Source organism: Pseudochaenichthys georgianus, chromosome 16, assembly GCF_902827115.2.
Source record: "Pseudochaenichthys georgianus chromosome 16, fPseGeo1.2, whole genome shotgun sequence".
Taxonomy (NCBI): Eukaryota; Metazoa; Chordata; class Actinopteri; order Perciformes; family Channichthyidae; genus Pseudochaenichthys; species Pseudochaenichthys georgianus.
The window spans coordinates 47,779,043-47,802,587 of NC_047518.2; the positions used below are offsets into that span (position 1 = coordinate 47,779,043).

Genomic DNA, 23,545 nt, shown 5'->3' on the forward strand with positions numbered 1-23,545 from the left:
CAAACGAGCTGCTTCAGCTGCCGAGAGAGAGGTAAATATTGCAGCACTACCAGATTACTAGGTCACCCATGTATTTACTGACACAGTGTGACCTTATTAATTTATCAGGGGAAAAATATGTCGTATATATGAAGTCAGCCTGTGGGGCTCAATGTGTCTGTGGTAGATGAAGTCAGCCCGTGGAGCTCTGTCTGTGGTATATGAAGAAAGCCTGTGGAGCTCTGTGTCTATGGTATATGAAGCTTAGTCAGCCCGTGGGGATCTATGTGCCTGTGGGATAGGAAGTCCGCCCATGGGGTTCTATATTCTATATTCCTCCATCGCTGCCATATCTGCCACGTTGTGTTTGGGACTCCCCTAATGGCAGCGGCCTGGTCCCGGAATTCCCCACCCGGCCGACGGATAATTAATTTTCTTTTGGCGAGTAATATCATATACAATAAATATTACGATCAATATCCATTGTAAAATGAATAAACTACCGGAATATTATAGCTGTAATGGTGTTTCCTTTCCCTTTTAAGTATTTGAGTGAAACAGGATTGATTGGAAGAATTTAAAACAACGTAAACAACACAATGGTATAATTCCACAAGTGGTGATAGGATGATATGGTGATACACTATCTTGTACAGTAGGTGGCGGTATGCACCTTAAAGCTGTTTGCAATCCGCCAAAAAACGAGAGAAGAAGAAGAACCTGGATCCATGCGGCGTCTCGTCGCTACGGTTCTCTCTTTCTGTGTGTTCCTGAGAAAGTGTGTGTGAGCTCCAGCTCTACTGATCCATCGTCTGTGTGTCTGGATAAACCTCCGAATGGACTGTGTGCTCTTGTTTCTGGAGCGTTTACCTCGGACTACAGGAGCTAGCTTAGCATGCTAGCTGGAAACACGTCAGCAACACTAGTCAGATTGAGAGTTTGATGGAGAGAGAAACGGTGTGTTTAACGGAGTCTGCAGGAAAAGGTGATCTAGGAAACATGAGTAAAGTCCAAATGCTGCTGTCGTTGAAGAAGCAGCGACTCACTGCTGCTGATGAAGATATATTTGCTCTGTTTGAACAAACAATAGCAGAGCTCGAGGAGGAGCTGTTCTTTCCAAAGAGGAGAACAAGAGACTCCAGAAGCTACTGGACGCTGTTTTACAGCCTCAGCTTCGGATCCACAGAGCAGGTCTGTTCCCTTTACCCTTAATTAACACTTTACACTCTTCAGTAGCACTTTATTATCACACTAACACCACACTGTGAAAATACTCCATTACCAGTTGAAGTACTGCATTCATATCTTATTTAAGTAAAAGTATGTAAGTATTATTAGACACATGTACGTTATTATAATAATTAAAATGTCTTACGGAAGAGCAAACCTACCAAAATAAATATATTTATACAAATACATACATTGAATAATATGCCATTTAACGTACTGATTTAAATATGACCCATGCATGTGGGCACTAGTTGGTTAAATGTGACATACATTGATACTTTAGTTTTTAATATGCTTCTTTATTCACCTTTTCTTTTTAAATGTGTAAAAGCAAATAAAAACAAATACTTTGGATTAATTCAAATTGCGGGAGAATAATTCATAAAGAAATCAATGAATAAATATTAGGGATGCTCTGATCGATCGGCCACCGATCGTTATCGACCGATACTCACTCTCTACGGATCGATCGGGCTCTCTAAAAATGCCGATCGCATGATGTAAAATGATGAAGTAAAATACATGACACTCAAAACAAGCTCACCAAAATGGCTTCACCAGTCTGGCAGTATTTTAAGGTGTCCGAAAAGGACAACAAAATAGCGGTAGCCTATGCAACGTGCCCCTCTTTACATACAGGGATACAAACCGGAGGAGCCAGGCATGGGGGGAGGTGGCAGAGACAGTGGGTGAAACTGGTAGGTGTTCGCCTGTTTGGGGAGTTTATATCCAGTGTACTTCGTTTGAATGGACAGCTAGCAAGCATAAACAGTATATTTAGCCAGCATGGATGTAGCATGAATGTTTTGCTTTGTATGTCCGGGGCGGGACATTCATGTGATTGGTTGTTGGTCGCGTTGCTCACGTTGACTCCCAAAGCTCAAGACACGCCAAGCGGCAACGCACGCTGCCGTCTGTAGGGGCCGTAACGGCCCGTCCACACGGAGGCGTGCGTTGAAAGCTTCACCATTCACTTGAATGTGGTGACGTCACTTTTCGCTGAACTGCATTGTGGGAAGCGAAGCGGAGCTTTGCTGGCGTGGCTCGCTGCAAAAGTTGAGAAATGTTCAACTTTTGAAGGTTCTGAAGCTTCGGTGGAAGTGTCAGCCAATCAAATCCCGTTTATGTAAATCTGCCAGTAGAAGCGCTAGCCAATCAAAACACGTGTATGCTGGGACAGACACACCGCAGGTCATTTCCTCATATTCCACAAAATGGAGGATAAATTAATCATAGCGGTAGGGAATCACCCGGTCTTGTACAATCAGTCCCTGTTCACCTACCGGGATACAAACCGGAGGAGCCAGGCATGGAGGGAGGTGGCAGAGATAGTGGGTGAAACTGGTAGGTTTTCGCCTGTTTGGGGAGTTTATTTATTTATTTTTTATTTTTTTTATTTATCCTTTATTTATCCAGGAATGTCCCATTGAGATACAAGATCTCTTCTATCGTTTATATCCAGTTTACTTCGTAATCTGTATGTCGGGGGCGGGAGATTCATGTGATTGGTTGTTGATCGCATTGCTCGCGAGAACTCCCCAAGCTTCAGACACGCCCACCGCCAAACTTAAACGCACGCCGCTGTGTGGACGGGCCGTAATAGTTAGACCTAACACACTATTTTATCTACCTCTGGAACAGGCTAAATTAGTTATAAATATATTTATTCTTCACTGTCGGGTCACTCATTACTGGATCAGTGAGCTGCATGAGATACTGACACACTCAAAGAACTGACTTTTTAGTGTAGTAAAATATATTTAATTAACTGTCGTACTTTTTACATGGTAATATCAAGATTCACAAAGAACTAGAATTTCTTAAGTAACATTTTAAATCTATACTCCTTTTATTCATGTAATACATTTACAGTGTGGGAGGAGTATGTTTTATTATATATATATACTATTTAAATGATTTATAGTCACTGCTCATTAGTGCTGGGGGGAAACGATTATTTTGAAAACGATTAATCGGGCGATTATTTGATCGATTAGTCGACTAATCTAACGATTATTTTTCTGTTGTTCAATTCATAAAAAAGGTCATGTAAAAAACAAATCACGATACTGTGTCTCAGGGGATCTTAATATTTAACCTATTAATGTGTTATACCAGATTAACGGGAATAATCTCAGCTAACTGACGATACAAACCATGTTTACCAAAACAAAACACAAGTCTCATAAGAAGCATCTAAATGACCCCTGAGCGAAAAATGCTAACGGACATTGGCACAGAACTCAAGATAAAAGTACCCTTATTACTTATCGTAGCTGCACATACAATATATCCGATTAAAACTGAGACTCCACAGATTATGTAGGTATATAGTATCATCACTGAGTGATCCGGACTCGCGACAGGGGAAGCAAATACAGTCATCACAACACGTACCTTTACAGAGCATCTAGGGAGATCGTCTCACCACCGTAGCTGTCAATCTGATCAAAAGACGTGTTCAATGGCATTAAAATGAGAAAAAACACGGCTGAATCGGTTAATCCATAGGTTTTTAACGTCTATGTATAAAAAAATGATTGAATTTATAATCCATAATTCCATTTTAATGTAAAAATCGGAGAGCAAATGCTAGCTGCTAATGGTAGCCACCACAGCTAGAACTGCTTGTTGCTGTAGGTGACCCACGTGTGTGTAGCGAGCGAGCGACGCGGAAATATGTCGTTGACGATATTTTTTGAAGTCGACGTTGTCGACGCGTCGCTACAGCGCTACTGCTCATAAACCTTAAAATACTAAGTAAATGTTCATCTAAAACCATAGTAGCTGTTTGAATCCGCGCATGCGTCTTGACAAGACAAGATACCCGCGATTTTGGACGACGGTTCAGTTGGGTTTGCACTTTGAAGGCTGTCGGAGGAGCTACATGGCTGGAAAAATAAGTGTTGGTAAGTTACTGCCTCTCTGTTTAAGACAATATATAAGATAAGATAATATATGTGTCTTTGTGCATAATAGCCTGATTCTTGTTTGCTTGAACCATGTTAACGTTTCTGTGCATTAGCTCACAAAGTTGAGATTATGTTGTAGATATGTTACGTGCTGTTAGCTAGCTAACATTAACTGTAATTTACCAGATAATTTAAAAAAAACACTCGCATGCACCTAAAGAAGGTTCCAGAGAACACATTTTCAGATATCTTGAGCTTAACCCTCTGGAGTCTAAGGGTATTTTCTCGATTTTTAGATGTTTTCTTAAATCACCTTTTAAATGTATTTCTTATAACATGGCACCCCATGTGTTACATATCAAAATGTTCAGGACAATCTCTGGTCTTGCTATATATGCATATTACTCACCTTAGAGCACTGTTTGATGATACGTAGCTCAAAAGCTTAACATTTGACATCTGATTTTCATCTGACATCTGATTTTGTGAAAACAAAAATGTACTCATGTGATCGAATTGTTTTGGTGTTTTAGATTTGGTTACCAAAGTCTTAGGATCACAAAAGCAGTGAAATATTTGAATTACACTGTATATAAATGTGTAATTCATGTCTAAAATGAAAAAAAATTCACTTCGAATTTTGAGTAAAACAGGTGTTTATCACTCTACTTTCCCCACAGCAGGGACTGAGATACATCAGGACTGAATAATGACTTCATATTACATACCAAGGTTCATGTGATGTGTACAAATACTAATTGAGGATTCAACCTTTTTTTTTCAACCAACAATTTATTATAAATATGTTTTTTTCAACCAACTATTTATATAAATATAAGAAACTGGAAAATCTCACTATTTACAATATTGAACATCAGAACTTTCAACCAACTATTCATTATAAATGTCAAGACAGTGTTAAGGTCTTTGTCTGTCTTCCAAGACAGTGGGTCTGGCTGCTGTGTAGGTGGGGGTGATGGTGCATGGGCTGCTGTGTAGGTGGGGTGTACAAGTGCTATACGAGACCTCCACGAGACCTCCTTGCTGGCTGGGTTGAAGGTGATGGCTGTGGTGGAACCTTTGTGCTGAGGTGTATCTTGACCTGGTGGTACCTGCAGATGGAGGTGGAGGCAGCTGTAGTGATGCTGGTCTGCTGGTCCGCTGGTGGTGATGGCTCTAGTGAAGGCCCTTGAGCCACAGTAGATCTTGACCTGGGGGCAGGCACAGATGGAAGTTCTGGCTGCTGGATAAACGCCGCCTGTGGGCCACTAGGCCCAGACAGCTGTGAAACATCTCTGTAAAACAAATTAAAATGTAGGACAATATTACAACTAATTTCATTGAAATAAAGTTCAAGTAAAATTTTGCTCAAGCACAAATAAGAATGCACACATAAAAAGAAAGTTTGGGAGGTTGGAGAAGGAGTCTCTCTCGATCTCTCTCTCTCTCTCTCTCTCACACACACACACACACACACACACACACACACACACACACACACACACACACACACACACACACACACACACACACACACACACACACACACACACACACACACACACACACACACACACATTTCCAGTTACTTTACATTCAGTATAAAATCACAGACACACATATACATAAGCTACATCTGATTACAAAGTTTCATCTGTACAGGACGGTAAAATAATAACAGGCACACATATAAATGAATCTATGACAAAGTATCATCTGTACAGAACATTTTGATAAAATAATCGATGGCAAAAACATGTCACTGTAAATGTCTCCGTTGTGGGACGAATAAATGATTAATTTAATCATCTACAAATGTAATCTCACTTTTACACACCAAAATAACGTTAACACAGAGTAAACGTTTGTTAATGGAGTCTATTTTGTCCAATAAAAAGTTCATGACGATCGATAAAAAATATATATCAATAAACCTATTGTTCATTTTCGCGGTATTCCCCACACATTGCCAGTACACTATTACTGTAATATTTACACTTACTCATGTCCAAATAGATCCTTGTTGTTGTCTTTGTATTCTTCTTCTTCTTCAGAAGAAGAGTCGAAGACTTCAGGTTCTGAGGCTCTATCTTCACTGCTGCTAGCGAAAAAAATCTCTAGCGAAGTCAGCAACTGTAAAGTTTTTTTTAGCCATTTTCTCTGTCTCTCTCCTCAGACGTAAACTGATGGTGACCTTAGTGATTTCTCGATGTCCATTGGTCATTTCAGACCATGATGGCTGCCGGCTGAGATTTCCTTGACGGACACACGAATCCACCAATCCCACACAGTGTAAAGTCAAGCTGCTTTGAGCGGCCATATTGGCTGCTGTGCCCTGGTTACAGTCTCACAGGAGATACCGCTGGAAAGCTACTCTTCCAGCGATTCCGCAGATATCTGAATCATATTTCTACTCCTTATAATCGAAAATATATGATTAATTACGTAAAATGATGCGCACTTGGACGCGCCGGCGCGTCCACCGACTCCAGAGGGTTGGTCAGGGGATGACCCCTTTGAATATGGTCATGTCATTTTCCCCTCGCCAAAATGTTGCCTATCTTTTCAGTGTTATTTAGCCTCTTTGCTGACCAGCATGACATGGTTGGACAAGGCACCAATGGATTCCTCAGATCCTAGTTTCATATGATATCATCTTTACTCTAGCTTCAGAACTGAGCCCTCTTGAGCCTCTGAAAGGCAGTACAATTGGCCGGCCCGGATTAGGGCCCTAGGGTCTCAGAGTTAATGATGGTCTTTAGCACATGTGTTGATTCTGCCCTGATAATGAAGTCACTTTGAATGATTCAAGCATTCTATGTTTCTCACTTCATTTTTCTTGTAAATTGTATGCAGGACGACAGCCGCAGTGATGCAACTGAACACGTCCTGAAGATCCTGGTTGTCCATGGTGCCAATGGAGAGGATCCAGTGGATGCAGCCCTCCTGCTTGAAGGCAGAGAGATGATGCCAGGATGCGGCAGTACTGCCGAGCCATGCATGCTGCTTATGGGGCTGATTTATGCCTTAAACCTGGCATACCCCCCAACACTGCGCTACACTTTTGAGGTGTTCCAGAAACTTTTTCTCCGACTGGATGGGATTAAGCTGACCCCAAAAATACAAGCTTTGAAGGTGAACCTGCTGTCTTAAAGACATGGCAAAAAACAATCTTGGATCGTCCATCCCAACTGACTTCTTCATATGTACCGTCCACTGTCCACTGTCCATGTTGCGCAGTTTCAGGGAGCTGTATCAATCTCTGTCTCCCCCGTCTGCCATTTTTTTCTTTCTCCGTATACATATTTCTCCCTCTTTCTCTCTCTCACACGGATTACAGTTGTTGCCGTCTATTCATATTCTGTTATATATTTGTTCCCCCTCCTTAGGTAAAGAATCGTTTGTATTGAATGTTTAAAAAGCACCACTCCAAATCTAGGATGGAGGAGATTTGTTTTGTGGCAGTGATATTTATGTTTTATATATTTTTTGATAAGTTAATGTTATTATAATGTTAATGTTGCATGCCGTTATTATAATGTTAACGTTGTCGGTTAATAATGATTGAATCGTTGACAAAATAAAGTTTAATTGTATTGTATTGTATTTTAGTTGTGTGATTTGTGCTCAATGTATATTAAATGCATAGATTATTACATTTATTAGGTAACATTTTTCAAAAGTAAATTAGTAACAATTACATAATTAAAGTGAGTAATATAACTTGAAACAAATGAGTAATTCAACATTTTAAACAGAAAAAAAATGATAAAATCTACTTATTTACTTCATAACAGTAACTATTACGGATACATAATATGTACTTAAAGGTCACATGGCATGGCCACTTCCACTGATCATAATTCCATTGTTGAGGTCTACTAGAATAGATTTATACTGTGCAATTTTCCAAACTCACATTGGTTTCGCATACAGCATCTCTGTAAACTACGTGTATTCACTCTCTCCACTAAACGGCTCGTTGCAGCTCTTGCCCCCCCCTCCCTGTGAGCCCAGTGTGCTCCGATTGGTCGGGACGTTGTGAATCGCTCTGTGGAGGTGGTATTTCCTTGTTTAGCGATACTCAGCGAAACACAGCCAAACTCATCCTGAGCACACACAAAGTCACAGCCGAAGTAAAAACAATAAGTGTGGCTTGATGTTGAGTAAGAAAAAGGTTGATAAACGCTGTGAGAATGGGTCTGCAGAGAGAATTTTGCCGCGATACCAACGGTCTGTTATCAGCCTGCAGCCAGGGAGGAGAAATCAGCAGAGCTGCCTGCACTGAGTGTGTGAGGAAGTCCATGGATTGGTCAATTTGGACCAATCAGTGGGGGCTTAACGTAACGGCTCCGCGGACGTAACGTATCGGCTCCACGGATTGGTCCATTTCGTTCCGGGGACGACATGATCGTGACCGCTCATCTCTCCCGTGTTATTATCCACAGTTAATGTAAACTTGAATAATGTACTTCATTTGAATGTAATAATTATGTTGGTTGTTGTTTGTGGAAGCTCCAGTGAATGAGCCCCATTAACTGAGTTTTAAACAAAACTTTAAATGGAAGATCTCCATGGGCCGCGCTCACTCGATCATCGGTGATCGGTATCGGCCGATGCTGATTCCGGCGATTGGCGATCGTCCCCACAATTGGCAATCGGAGCATCCCTAATAAATATGTTCAATAATAAATTAAACACATCTAAAATGTTACTTGATAAAGAATAGGGGAACTAGTACAAAGGTCATTAAGTAATTAAAACATTAATGTAAAATCTCATCAATCAATTATTGCCAACATGTATTTATAATATATTCTGTATATATATATATATATATATATATATATATATATATATATATATATTTTGAGAGAGATATACACTAGTATTAGACAGTCAAAAGTTTGGACACATCTTCTCTTTCGAAGTTTTTTACTTATTTAAATTGGTTCTACTTTCTAGATTTATACGGAAGACATCAAAACTATAAAAGAACACATTAAAGGTGGGGTAGGTAATTTTGAAGAAACCAGCTCGAGTGCGCTAGAATTTGAAAATAGACAACCGGAAAAATCTGCCACTTCCTTACAGAGCCCCTCCTCCAACACACACGAACGTGCACATGACCAATGAGGGCACGAGATAAGTGTGTGCACAGATGGAAGGCTGACAGGCAGGCAGGCCATCCAGTTACTTTAGCCGGCTCAGATGATTGGTCGTGCTTTTTACAGTACTACGACTTCCACAGATGACATTTTTGTGTATGGATCTTTTGTCAAAGCACTTCAGATATTCATTGCTATCGGGATGTTAAGAGCATTCCATGGAATATAACAAAAAGTGTATCTCCAGCCGGTTTCTCAAACTGACCTACCCCACCTTTAACTAGAAATATCTAGTTAACAAAAAAGTGTTAACAAATCCAGAATATGATTTATATTTTGCTGGCTACTGCAGAATGCTCTGGTAGCCATACTGGTTAAGGTGCCTTGAACTCTGAATAAATCACCAACAGTGACACCAGTAAAGTACAAGTAACTCTTGCTCTTCCTTTCCCGGGGGGGTCCTCGTGAGAGCCAGTCTCATCATAGCGTTCCATGGTTTTTGCGACTGCACTTGAGGATACATTCAAAGTTCTTGACATTTTCCGAATCGACTGGCCTTCATTTCTTAAAGTGATGATGGACGGTCGTTTCTCTTTACTGAGTTGAGTGGTTCTTGCTATAATATGGATTACAACAGCAGTCAAATAGGGCTTTCAACTGTGCACTAACTCTACCTCTGCACAACACAACTGATGGTCTCAAACACATTCAGAAGGCAAGTCATTCCACACATTGACTCTTGACAAGGCACACGTGTTAATAGAAAATTCCAGGTGACGACCTCATGAAGCTGACTGAGAGAAGCCAAGAGTGAGCAAAGCTGTCATCAAGGCAAAAGGGGCTACTTTGAAGAATCTAAAATAAATATCATATTCTTGATTTTGTATCACTTTTTTGTTAACTAGATAATTCCATATGTGTTCTTTCATAGTTGTGATGTCTTCATTGTTAATCTACAAAGTAGAAACAAATTAAAATAAGCAAAACACATTGAATGAGAAGGTGTCCAAACCTTTGACTGGTACTGTATATAAAAAACACATATATTTGAACATTTAGCAGGTTCCCTCATCTATAATCATTTACACAAGCGCAACTTTGAACATGTACAGCAGTAAAATGCAACATACAAAATAATCAAGAAACAACATAAATTAAACACTGACAGGGAACATTTTACTGCACCATCATTACTGTTACATAGGAAGGTGCCGTCAAATGTTCTGTTAATACTTGCATACCTTTACTTAAATAAGGTTTGAATGCTGGATTTTAATTTGTAACAGAGTATTTCCATTCTATACTGTAGGAGTAGTGTATCTGTGAACGATCCCAAATACAATTCGTTGTTTACATTGCGGCTAGTGCTACGCCAGAAGAAAAAACCCTTTTACATTTTTAACTGGAAGTGGAAAGGGGCTGGGCTACATGAGGTGACTTGAGCCAACAAAAATACACAATAGGTGGGACTAAGAAAGATAATGTGAAAATATAAAAACAAAGGCATTAATTAGGGCTGCAAAATATCCCCCATTGTAATGGTGATGAGATTTTTAAATGCTAACACTTAACAGTTTGTTCTGACTGTGTGTTTCCTGTTTCCTGCAGACGTCCAGCAGCTGGTGGTGGTTAAAGAAGAGCTTTCCCCTGACCAGCAGGAGTGGAGCACCAGTCTGGACCAGGAGGACCCAGAGCCCCCCCCACACATTAAGCAGGAACAGGAGGGAGAGCAGCTTCAGGAGCTGGAGGAGGCTGATATCACCAAGTCCACTTTCACTCCTGGCCCTGTGAAGAGTGAAGATGATGAAGAGAAACCTCAGTCCTCTCAGCCTCATCAAAGACAAACTGAACACATGGAAACAGAAGCTGATGGAGATGACTGTCAAGGACCAGAACCAGCCAGGAGCTCAGATCCAGAGAGCAGTTTACAACCAAAGACCGAGGACCACTCTGAAGACTCTTCTGAACCTGACACTGGAGACTCTTCTGAACCTGACACTGAAGACAGTGCTGATTGGAAGGAGACCAGAGAATCTGCGTTAGGCTCACTGAAAAATAGACATAAATCTGTCAGTGATCCACAACATAGTGCTGAAAAGAAACCATTCAGCCGCTCAGTCTGTAAGAAAGCTTTTTCAAAGAATATACATTTAAAGTCACACATGAGAATCCACACAGGAGAGAAACGATTCAGCTGCTCAGTCTGTAAGAAAGCTTTTTCACATAGTGGACATTTAAAGACACACATGAGAGCCCACACAGGAGAGAAACCATTCACATGTACAGTCTGTAAGAGAGCTTTTTCACGGAGTCCAAATTTAAAGTCACACATGAGAGTCCACACAGGAGAGAAACCATTCAGCTGTACAGTCTGTAAGAAAGCTCTTTCACATAGTGGACATTTAAAGACACACATGAAAATCCACACAGGAGAGACACCACAAAGTTGCTCAGTCTGTAAGAAAGCTTTTTCACACAATGGAAATTTAAAGCAACACATGAGAATCCACACAGGAGAGAAACCACACAGCTGCTCAGTCTGTAAGAAAGCTTTTTCACATAGTGGAAGTTTAAAGGAACACATGATAATCCACACCGGAGAGAAATCATTCACCTGCTCAGTCTGTAAGAAAGCTTTTTCACAGATTGGAAGTTTAAAGAGACACATGATAATCCACACAGGAGAGAAACCATTCGGCTGCTCAGTCTGTAAGAAAGTTTTTTCACAGAGTGGAAGTTTAAAGATACATATGAGAATCCACACAGGAGAGGAACAATAGATCTGCAAAGTTTGTGACAAAAGATTTAAATGGCGTAATCGTTTAAAAAGAACAATTGTTTTGGTAAGGGAATACATTTGTCTATTTTGTATCCTGATGACCTGATCCTAATGCCGTTAAATGTAATACGTTACTCCCTAAGCCTGTTTTCACCCACCTGCAACCGATTCGCTAATAATCACAAATGTTCATTTCTAAAAAAAAAGTCAGAATCAATATAGATGTTTTATTTTAAAGTAAATTTAGATTGAACATAGTAAAAAAAAGATTACATATATTGCCTCCATATCTGTAGAATGTTTGAATATATCCGGCAAAAGGAGCCCCGACCAAGTATTGAGTATAAATGAACACACTTTTCAGAAGGTCGAAATATCTGAATTATAAACCCTGTTAGGATTGGCCTTGACTAATATTACACTATTTAGAGATACAGGGCTGGTGATTTTCATGACCTGTAAACTGTATCACCACAACACAAAGAAGCCTTGAAATATTTCACTGCTGAATCTGGAAGATATGAATGTTTCATTTCTTGAATTAAATGACAAGTTCTCTGATCTGGTATTTGTTTAGATGCACCTGTAGATTCAGCTTTAGCATCTCACCACATGGAAAAGCAGCAGGTGAGTGCCGTACAGCATATTAAAGATACAGGCTAAGGTATGCAGTATTTACAGTAATGATGAGCATTTTAACGCTGATGTAAACTTTACACTATTGAACATACTTTAGACAGCATAAACTTTAAGGCAATACAATAAAGGCCTACAACTATACATGATGAAGGGGATGTAAAACGAATAGCATTTTGATGACTAGCCTATTACTACAAGCAGGCTCGTCTTAACAGATGTAGATGGAAATGTAAGAGGTGAGGTAACATCTGAATAATGTGACGACCCTCCACACCACAAGGGGTGTGTGTGTGTGTGTGTGTGTGTGTGTGTGTGTGTGTGTGTGTGTGTGTGTGTGTGTGTGTGTGTGTGTGTGTGTGTGTGTGTGTGTGTGTGTGTGTGTGTGTGTGTGTGTGTGTGTGTGTGTGTGTGTGTGTGTGTGTGTGTGTGAGATCCGGTGCTGTGGGGCAGGCGTCTTACCTGATCAGCTGCACCTGGGTCGGGAAGCCTACAACCGGATTTGTTCGCTCTCTCATTCCTCTCGTACACTCCCCGTGTGACTGAGCTTCGTGTCGCGGCTGTATACTTTCAGACCCCTCGTCTCATCTCCCAGCTTTTTGTTGCAGCCCAAGAGCCGGCATGTTATCATTCCAAATGTTCCTGTATTTAAGGTGGGAATAACCGTAATTGTAAACTCTAAATATAACTATTGATTAGCAAACAAACGACTTAGTTTGTTTCCTGCTGTCGCTACATTTTGTCAACAAAAAAAAACAACAAGCACAAAAGGCGATAATCATCAAACAGCGCATGGATTAAGGATCTACTGGGTGAGAATGGAGATATGGAAATAATTCACGTCGGTAAGCACTGGCTGTTAATAGAGACTGCAGTTTGGAAGCCGCATTCAACGCGGATCACAGCCAGGTGAGCCTTACCGCTGCATGTGCACATATTCACAGCTGTGTGTCTCTGTGTAACTCCGCTCTGTCGCGTGGCCGTCAGTGGACAATCGCGCTGTTGATGTGGAGATGTGATGCTTTGAAGGAATGGTCTTCCGATCGTTGAGTGTGTTGCAATCAAACGAATGCACTGAGGAAGCTTGAATAATCTAACGGAGAAAATTAGTCAAATAAATGTTGACGTTGAAATGGACTATGGGAAAAGAGAACGCACACTCACTGCGAAGGCATCGGTAAATAACATCGAAAAACTTCAACGGGAACGTAAAACCAGTGTGAACAAAATAAAAGCACTCATACCAGAAATAAAAGGACACATGAGAGAAAGGGGAAATGCCTATTAATTCAACTGGGTGGAAAAGCATTACTTCACATGTTGATTCCTTTACTCCCAGAGGATGAACTGAAGGAACAAGAGGAATGGTTTGCCAGTATCTTGGAATGCAGTGAAAGCTTTCAGAGGGACATTAAACAGTGGGTTAAAGGAGCCACAAGAGGATTTTACCACAATAACTGCTGCTGTGCCGGATACTCCAACTACAGATGACCTGCAAGAGGATGAACAACCAAGTGACCGTGTGTCAAACGTGGAAATCAGAAGAAGAGCAACCTGATCACATAATTCTGCTTTGGGGAAAAAGTCTGCAACTTCTACTGCTTCGTCTGCATGCCGTAAAACAGAGGCTGACTTGGCAGCTTTAATGGCAAGAAATAAACTATTAAAAGACAAACATGAACTGGAGGAAGAGTAGGAGCAAATTAGGAGCAAACTTCAGATGGAGGAGGAACGAATTAGGAGGAGAAAGGAGCAACTTCAGATGGAGGATATTGCAGCACATGTGGCTAAATTAGATGTGTTGCAAACAGGGAGCATCCTAAGTGGGAAAAGTTCAGAAACAAGGCATTCGGATGGAATGAACTCTTACATCGAACAAAGAAACATTAAACCACAAGTCCTCTACACTGCTTAGGACAATATGAATGCTTCACAAATGTTGCTAAGCCAAAGGGAGGCTGGCAATGACTTATTGGAGCCAACAACACAGCCTAATAAGAACATGTCACCTTGGTTCCTTTCCTCAGAGCCAGTATCCCAGAAAAAATCCACTTTGAAAACACAAATGAATTATGGAGATAGCTTGAACGCAAGTGAAGATCAAATCAACATACTGGGCATTATGAGAAAACAAAATGAAATAACCACCCTGTTCAGACAACAGCAATGCCTTTCATCCTCGCCAAAGAGAGAGATTCCAGTTTTTGATGGCGACCCGTTAAAATATCACACATTTATGAAGGCTTTTGAGAATGGTGTTGAGAAAAACAGCTCCAGTGACCGACTCTACTTTCTGGAGCAGTGCACTCAGGGTCATCCCAAAGGACTTTCTTTCATGGCCTCCTATAAGAACCGAGGATGTTAAGGCTCTGCAAGACGACAGCTTCTTCCTTCGAGCGTGTGCAAACGCAATGGAAGAGGTGCAGTATTTGCATGAGCTTGACATGGCTGTGAATATGATGATCATAATAAGAAAGTTACCTAACATTTCAGAGACAAGTGGAGAACGTTGGCCTGTGAGCTGCAGGAGAGGAACAGCCACAGAGCAACATGCTTTGACATCACACACTTCATTGAGAGACAAGTTAAAATCTTAGCCGACCCAGTGTTTGGAAACATTCAAGATGCTCCCTTCATAACAACAAATACTGCTTTAAACAGATCACAGCCTCGCTCACATTTCATAGGAACTAGCTTTGCCACCACTGTAGCTCTCGTAGAAAAAGAAACCCAGACAGATACTGAAGGGAAGGAACACATTCTGACAAGATGGAGGACATGTCTGTGCTGCGGAGGAGGCCACACCTTGGACTCGTGCCATCAGCTTGAAAAAGGAACACACAAAGAGAAGATAGGCTTCTTGATGGAAAAAGGTGTCTGTTTCGGCTGTTGTGCGTGGGGCACATTAGCAGAAATTGCAATAAGCGAATTTCCTGTTCAAAATGTGGCTTCAAACATCCAACCATACTGCACATCGCTTCCAATGAAGCAAGACACAACGCTGCTCAAGCCAAGAATACATCAGAGCTATCAGTGGACAGCGCACTGGTTTCAAGTGGCCTTACAGGGGCTGGTGATGACAATTGTAAACTTCCCATAGTTCCAGTGCAAGTCAAGTCAACGAAGGGCAGCAAGATTGTCACCACCTATGCTTTCTTGGACCCAGGAAGTACAGCAGTGTTTTGTACAGAGGATCTGATGCACGAGCTCGGCCTAACTGGAAAGAAGGCACAGATTAGTTTACGAACCATGAGCCAAGAAAGGGTCGTAAATAGCTATATTGTGTTCGGACTAGAAGTGGTTGGCTTAAAAAACACCCAAGAGTGCATGCCTGCCAGCAGTGGGAACATTCCTAGACAAGCGGACCTACAGAGATGGCCTCATCTGAAAAATGTTAATTTGCCTGAAATAAATGCAGGGATTGGACTGTTGATAGGAACCAATGTTGCTAAGGCCTTGGAACCATTGGAAGTCATACGCAGTGTGGATGACGGACCCTATGCAAGCAGGACAATCCTGGGCTGGACAGTGAATGGACCACTAGAAGGAGTGAGTGGGAATGCAATGGACTTTGACAAACCAGAAGTATCTGTGAACAGAATCTCAGTTGTGAATTTGGATGGACCTTGGCAACAGCAGTTCAGCGCAGACTTCCCTGAATGCAGATTGGAGGAACAAGCTGGAATGTCAAGAGAGGATCTCAAGTTTAAGAAGTTTGCAAAGAGAGTGTTTTTTCAGCAAGAGTCGAAGAGGAAGTGTAAAAAGAAAAGTTTTAAAGATGAGAAGAAGCCTCATCTCAAATCCCAACAAAAGCCCTCTCCTTCAACGGCTGCTCAGAAAGGCCCCGCTGCAAACAAAGAAATGGAGAACAGGATGAAGTGGACCAACGTGCTCTACAAGGCCGAAGGACTCAAAATCAAAGACAACGAGGACATGCTGAGCTCCTCGTTGAAGGAGTGGGGCGATCAAAGCGAGAATATCGTGGAGAAGATGCAGAAACGGCAGGAAGAGACGGAAGAACTTCCGACATCAGTGACATCTTTTCCACAGTATTGACTCTTTTCGACTGACAGACTTAAATGACACTAAGGATTATCTTTAACTGAGCCAAGGTGGTGGTACCTTTTGGCCTAACTGACTTGTGACTCGTACACAGAAAAGAAGAAGAAAACTACACATACATGAACTGCAACTGCATGGACTTGATTACTAAGTTATAATTGTCACATGTCTCCCATTTGAATTGTTAGTAATTATTATGTATACTATCCTAATAATTAGAGGCTGGTGTGTAGGAGCCATGATCGCTGTTGATTGGTTGGCTTGGGTCACATGGGTATGGGTGGCACTCATTATAATCCTGTTCACCTGTGTGAGGTGTGAGTGTGTGGAAGAGAGGGTGACACGGGGCCGTTGTACTTTTTTGTTGACCGCAAGACTACAATTGCTTGGATCATAACAATGTATATGTCTGATCACCGTGTTGTTTAATTAAACTACCATACTACGAAACAGATTCTCAGATCTCACCGAGTACTTTTTTTAGCGTGTCATACAACAGCAAACAGGCCCAGCCTCAGCCTCTCGGCGACTTAGTTTGTTTCCTGCTGTCGCTACACTATGTATGCCTAGTTCTGCTAAGATAGGATAATATTATACTTTATTGATCCCGAATTGGGAAATTGTTTTGTTATCAAATACCGTTAATACTATTCATATATATTTGTTCTTCCCCCCAATTTCCGGCACCCCCCATGGATGGATGTACCCTTAGCATTCGCCTATACTGCCTATGCCAGTGGTTCTCAACTGGGGTCGCGGACCAGTTTAGAGTGGGTGATACAGTTCAGCTTTGGTTCCTTCATCTCATTAAACCTTTTTTAAATCATTCTTTTGTTCTGTGAAGGGATATGAGGGACATGTGCACTGTACTTCACTTTAATTAATAATATATGCTGAAAAGTGTATATATTACAGCATGACTTTTAGTTGAATAGATTTGAGTGGTTCAAAACTTCGGGTCGCGATTTGTTGACAAAGGAAAAAAGTGGGTCCCGAGGTCTGACACGTTGAGAACCACTGGCCTGTGCCAAGGGCCGACCCTGTTTGACACGGAGATTATTTTAATACCATTGGCGAGCCGTGACTTTTATACCTAGGCCCTCTGACCCCCACCCCTTCCCTCGAATTATTACGTCACAGCCATCCGTCACAGCCATCGGTCACAGCGTATACTTCAGCGGAATATCAAAACAACGGCCCGGGGTGCAAACCGTATCAATGAAAGCGACCCTCTACCACACAAAACAACACCTGTAAATAACCCTATTTGTGTTCTTTGAAATTGAAAAGGATATTGCATTGTGTTTGTTACTTTCGTTGCAGTTGTATGTCTTAAGTGTAATTTGGCATGCTTTTATTTTGAAGGCGAGTTAACGCTGTTGACAGGAAGTTGTTGTTGCTATGGAAACAAGAAAAGTTTCACAGGGGGCGGAACTTGTCATAAAGTCCGCGATAATAACACCCACCCATTCAGAGGGAAGATATGATTGGTCAATTGTACTGTCATTTGACATTACTCTCTCGTTCAGTTACTATAGCGACCCTCTGTGAATTCATAGCTGGACGTCCAACAGCTCCCGTCTTCATAGAATCTACTTTATAGCTTGTAGTAACTCGCGGAGGCTTCTTTTATTTTATTTGTATTCATAATAATTTTTATTTTTCGTCAGAATGTAATATGGTGCATTAGTTACGAATCTTTGTTTTCAAAAAACAGTGCATTGTGGGTAATACAACTGTGATTTTTATTAAATTAGTTAGTTTTTAAGGAAGGCCAGAGCTTCAGCTGTGTCCAATAGATTGTTCCCTTTAGTTAACGTTTTTTAAAAGAACATTATATTCCTATTTGATCATGTCCCCTTTATTGTATTACAGAGCGCAATGTGAGCGTCCATTCCCATTGGATAACGGAGGATTTTACACCCGGAAGTAAGTATTCTCTTTACTGTCGATTGATTTTACAGTGATATCTGCATCACTGATCAACTCAAAATCACCAGATTATCCTTGTTGATTACACAACATTGATTGGTTTAAGTCAGGAGTGGGGAACCTTTTTCCTCTCAAGGGCCATTTCAATTTTTTCAACATCCTCCGAGGGCCGTACAAATGATTGACCTCTGCTTAAAATTACAACAATCACAGCCATTCATTTGGCCTTTCTTTCATGCTGTGCAAAGAAAAAGCAACCTCTTAATCCATATATTTTACCATGCAGGTGCACGGTTGTGGCATGCAGGGGCGTAGCTGGGGGGGGGGAGGTTAGGATGATCCCAAGGGCCCAGCACTGGGGGGATATTATTATCTTTTTATTAATATGGTTTTATTATTATCCTAAAGTAAGTTAATGTAGATGACTCAAAAGTATAATTGCCTGTATTAAAAAAAACGTCACAAAAGAAACAAACAGGTGCTTGTTACTCTGTTTGACAGAATGAGCACCCCCCCCCCCCACGTGTGCTTTTGCACCCCCACTTTTTGATCATATGAAAAATATGATATGTCCCCCCCAGTATATCACTGTAAACATAAGTATGTAATTTCAATCGAATTAATAATACGCAATGAAAGAACTCACAGATCAGTTTGAGAGTGAGATAAGGCATCTCAATAAAATATGTTCTGCCACTTTCCCCCCTGACTGTAGCTCTCTTGACCGACTGAATGCAATATACAAGATGGAACTCCAGAACATTTTTGGAGACGTTTGCATTGCCCTCAGAATGTTCTTGACGCTCCCAGTTACCGTAGCTGGTGGTGAAAGATCATTTAGTAAGTTGAAACTTATCAAGAGCTATTTAAGATCTACCATGTCGCAAGAGAGGTTGAACAGCCTTGCAATGTTATCGATTGAAAGCAAGCTGGCTCTGTCACTTGATTTCAAAGAGCTCGTAAAAGATTTTGCCACCAAGAAGGTCCGGCGATTGGCGTTCAGGATTTAGGGATAAACATCCAGTCTATGACAGGATTGTGGGATGTTTCCCTATAGTAAGCTGACAGGCTACAGCACACATCAAAATGTAAGTCTCTGTCAACCTAATAGTGTGCTTGAGTAGACTATTTGTGTTGGAGATGGGATTACAGAGAGACAGGACAAGTAACAGCTTGTGTATGTTGAGTATCAGAAAACATTGTCACAAGAATAGGAGGAAATATGCCCAGCTAGTGCGACTCAAGGTTCTTTGGTAGACTATTGCATTGGTCCATTCATTGAAGATGAACGCAATGCGACATCCTTTACTAGGCTCACCACCAACAGTTCGGGTGCTGAACTGCTGATCCGAATGTATAGGTAAAAACCATATTATGCGTTTTCATCAATAAATAAATGGCCAAATTCTTTTTAGCGTGCGCGCTAACGCGCACTTGCATGGATTGGGGGCCCACAAATAGATTATTTCATGGAATGTCCAGCTACGTTGTGTGTGTGTGTGTGTGTGTGTGTGTGTGTGTGTGTGTGTGTGTGTGTGTGTGTGTGTGTGTGTGTGTGTGTGTGTGTGTGTGTGTGTGTGTGTGTGTGTGTGTGTGTGTGTGTGTGTGTGTGTGTGTGTGTGTGGGGGTGTGTGTGGTGTGTGGTGTGTGTGTGTGTGTGTGTGTGTGTGTGTGTGTGTGTGTGTGTGTGTGTGTGTGTGTGTGTGTGTGTGGAGTGTTGCAGTAGAACATTCCACTGTGGCGCTGGTGCATTAATGGGAAACCCTTAATGTTTGAGCACCCTCTATGAAACGTCAAGCTACCCCACAGCACACCCTAGAGAACATCTCTGGCGCCGCCACTGCCTACGTAATGCTAACTTAGCTTGCTGCTAGCTTTGTAACTGAATATTTGAAAAGATGAGTGAATTGCTTGTCACACTTGTTTGCGTTGAGTGGCGTTGACATCCAACTCTTGACATGACATAAAAAAAGGTCGGTAACGTTAATCATTACGTTCCGCTGCCACCATCTACTGGCTAACGTTAAACGTAGAAAAATACAGTTACATACATAAATACATCTGTGGGTTTATAGGCAGGTTACAGGTTTATTGTTGACCACGTAACGTTAATGTTACAGGTTTATCAGGTTGCCATGACACTGGCTTTGAGTGAGAGGATAGAGGAAAATGTTTATTTATAGTAGACTTAAAATATGTGTAATTAAACAATACGGTTGCAGAGGTCATGTGGCTGGTAAATGGTGTTAATGGTAGACATCTCTTTTGGAACAGGTCATGTTTTAATATCACCAGTTCACTATATTTCAGATAATATTGCAGCAATAGTTTTTTAGTTGCAAATGGCACAGAACAGATGTTTACTTTTAACACAGTGTCCCTGCAGGGGGATTAATAAGTATTTGTGATTCTGAAGTGTTTTGCTTATAAGTTGTTTGCATTTAGCTAAAGTGTGATGTTTGTCCTCATATTGCAATAGCCTGTTTAAAGTGATCGTATAACACAACAACTAATCAGTACTGATACTGTTTGCTAATAGATATAGGAGTGATAATAACACAGTACATGCTTTGAATTTCTTAGATATAGCTGCAGTATTCTTAACAGACTGGATAGCAGCAGACGATAGAAGGCTGATTACAACCAGAAGAGACTTGAGACTTTTATTCGTTAGAGACTTGAGACTTGACTTGGACTCGTGACCAAAGACTTGTGAACATCTCTGGCCCCCCCCTGGGTCTCCCAGCTGTGTGCGTCACTCTTTAGTGTCCCCTGGTCTCCCAGCTGTGTGCGTCACTCTTTAGTGTCCCCTGGTCTCCAGCTGTGTGCGTCACTCTTTAGTGTCCCCTGGTCTCCCAGCTGTGTGCGTCACTCTTAGTGTCCCCTGGTCTCCCAGCTGTGTGCGTCACTCTTTAGTGTCCCCTGGTCTCCCAGCTGTGCGTCACTCTTTAGTGTCCCCTGGTCTCCCAGCTGTGTGCGTCACTCTTTAGTGTCCCCTGGTCTCCCAGCTGTGTGCGTCACTCTTTAGTGTCCCCTGGTCTCCCAGCTGTGTGCGTCACTCTTTAGTGTCCCCTGGTCTCCCAGCTGTGTGCGTCACTCTTTACTGTCCCCTGGTCTCCCAGCTGTGTGCGTCACTCTTTAGTCTCCCAGCTGTGTGCGTCACTCTTTAGTGTCCCCTGGTCTCCCAGCTGTGTGCGTCACTCTTTAGTGTCCCCTGGTCTCCCAGCTGTGTGCGTCACTCTTTAGTGTCCCCTGGTCTCCCAGCTGGTGCGTCACTCTTTAGTGTCCCCTGGTCTCCCAGCTGTGTGCGTCACTCTTTAGTGTCCCCTGGTCTCCCAGCTGTGTGCGTCACTCTTTAGTGTCCCCTGGTCTCCAGCTGTGTGCGTCACTCTTTAGTGTCCCCTGGTCTCCCAGCTGTGTGCGTCACTCTTTAGTGTCCCCTGGTCTCCAGCTGTGTGCGTCACTCTTTAGTGTCCCCTGGTCTCCAGCTGTGTGCGTCTCTCTTTAGTGTCCCCTGGTCTCCAGCTGTGTGCGTCACTCTTTAGTGTCCCCTGGTCTCCCAGCTGTGTGCGTCACTCTTTAGTGTCCCCTGGTCTCCAGCTGTGTGCGTCACTCTTTAGTGTCCCCTGGTCTCCCAGCGTGTGCGTCACTCTTTAGTGTCCCCTGGTCTCCCAGCTGTGTGCGTCACTCTTTAGTGTCCCCTGGTCTCCCAGCTGTGTGCGTCACTCTTTAGTGTCCCCTGGTCTCCCAGCTGTGTGCGTCACTCTTTAGTGTCCCCTGGTCTCCCAGCTGTGTGCGTCACTCTTTAGTGTCCCCTGGTCTCCAGCTGTGTGCGTCACTCTTTAGTGTCCCCTGGTCTCCCAGCTGTGTGCGTCACTCTTTAGTGTCCCCTGGTCTCCCAGCTGTGTGCGTCACTCTTTAGTGTCCCCTGGTCTCCCAGCTGTGTGCGTCACTCTTTAGTGTCCCCTGGTCTCCAGCTGTGTGCGTCACTCTTTAGTGTCCCCTGGTCTCCCAGCTGTGTGCGTCACTCTTTAGTGTCCCCTGGTCTCCCCGCTGTGTGCGTCACTCTTTAGTGTCCCCTGGTCTCCCAGCTGTGTGCGTCACTCTTTAGTGTCCCCTGGTCTCCCAGCTGTGTGCGTCACTCTTTAGTGTCCCCTGGTCTCCAGCTGTGTGCGTCACTCTTTAGTGTCCCCTGGTCTCCCAGCTGTGTGCGTCACTCTTTAGTGTCCCCTGGTCTCCCAGCTGTGTGCGTCACTCTTTAGTGTCCCCTGGTCTCCCAGCTGTGTGCGTCACTCTTTAGTGTCCCCTGGTCTCCCAGCTGTGTGCGTCACTCTTTAGTGTCCCTGGTCTCCCAGCTGTGTGCGTCACTCTTTAGTGTCCCCTGGTCTCCCAGCTGTGTTCGTCTCTCTTTAGTGTCCCCTGCGTCTCCCAGCTGTGTGCGTCACTCTTTAGTGTCCCCTGGTCTCCCAGCTGTGTGCGTCACTCTTTAGTGTCCCCTGGTCTCCCAGCTGTGTGCGTCACTCTTAGTGTCCCCTGGTCTCCCAGCTGTGTGCGTCACTCTTTAGTGTCCCCTGGTCTCCAGCTGTGTGCGTCACTCTTTAGTGTCCCCTGGTCTCCCAGCTGTGTGCGTCACTCTTTAGTGTCCCCTGGTCTCCCAGCTGTGTGCGTCACTCTTTAGTGTCCCCTGGTCTCCCAGCTGTGTGCGTCACTCTTTAGTGTCCCCTGGTCTCCCTGCTGTGTGCGTCACTCTTTAGTGTCCCCTGGTCTCCAGCTGTGTGCGTCACTCTTTAGTGTCCCTGGTCTCCAGCTGTGTGCGTCACTCTTTAGTGTCCCCTGGTCTCCAGCTGTGTGCGTCACTCTTTAGTGTCCCCTGGTCTCCAGCTGTGCGTCACTCTTTAGTGCCCCTG

General features: G+C 42.7%; 1 protein-coding gene across 1 annotated transcript; it reads left to right on the forward strand.

Moving 5' to 3' along the window:
- The first annotated feature begins 1,117 nt into the window (after window positions 1–1,117).
- Window positions 1,118–12,519, forward strand: LOC139435384 (zinc finger protein 583-like). The gene is made up of 2 exons (XM_071206027.1): window positions 1,118–1,170; window positions 10,838–12,519. The coding sequence occupies exon 2, from the start codon at window positions 11,083–11,085 to the stop codon at window positions 12,007–12,009; it is 927 nt and encodes a 308-aa protein (XP_071062128.1). The 5' UTR covers window positions 1,118–1,170; window positions 10,838–11,082; the 3' UTR covers window positions 12,010–12,519.
- The last annotated feature ends 11,026 nt before the right edge of the window (window positions 12,520–23,545 follow it).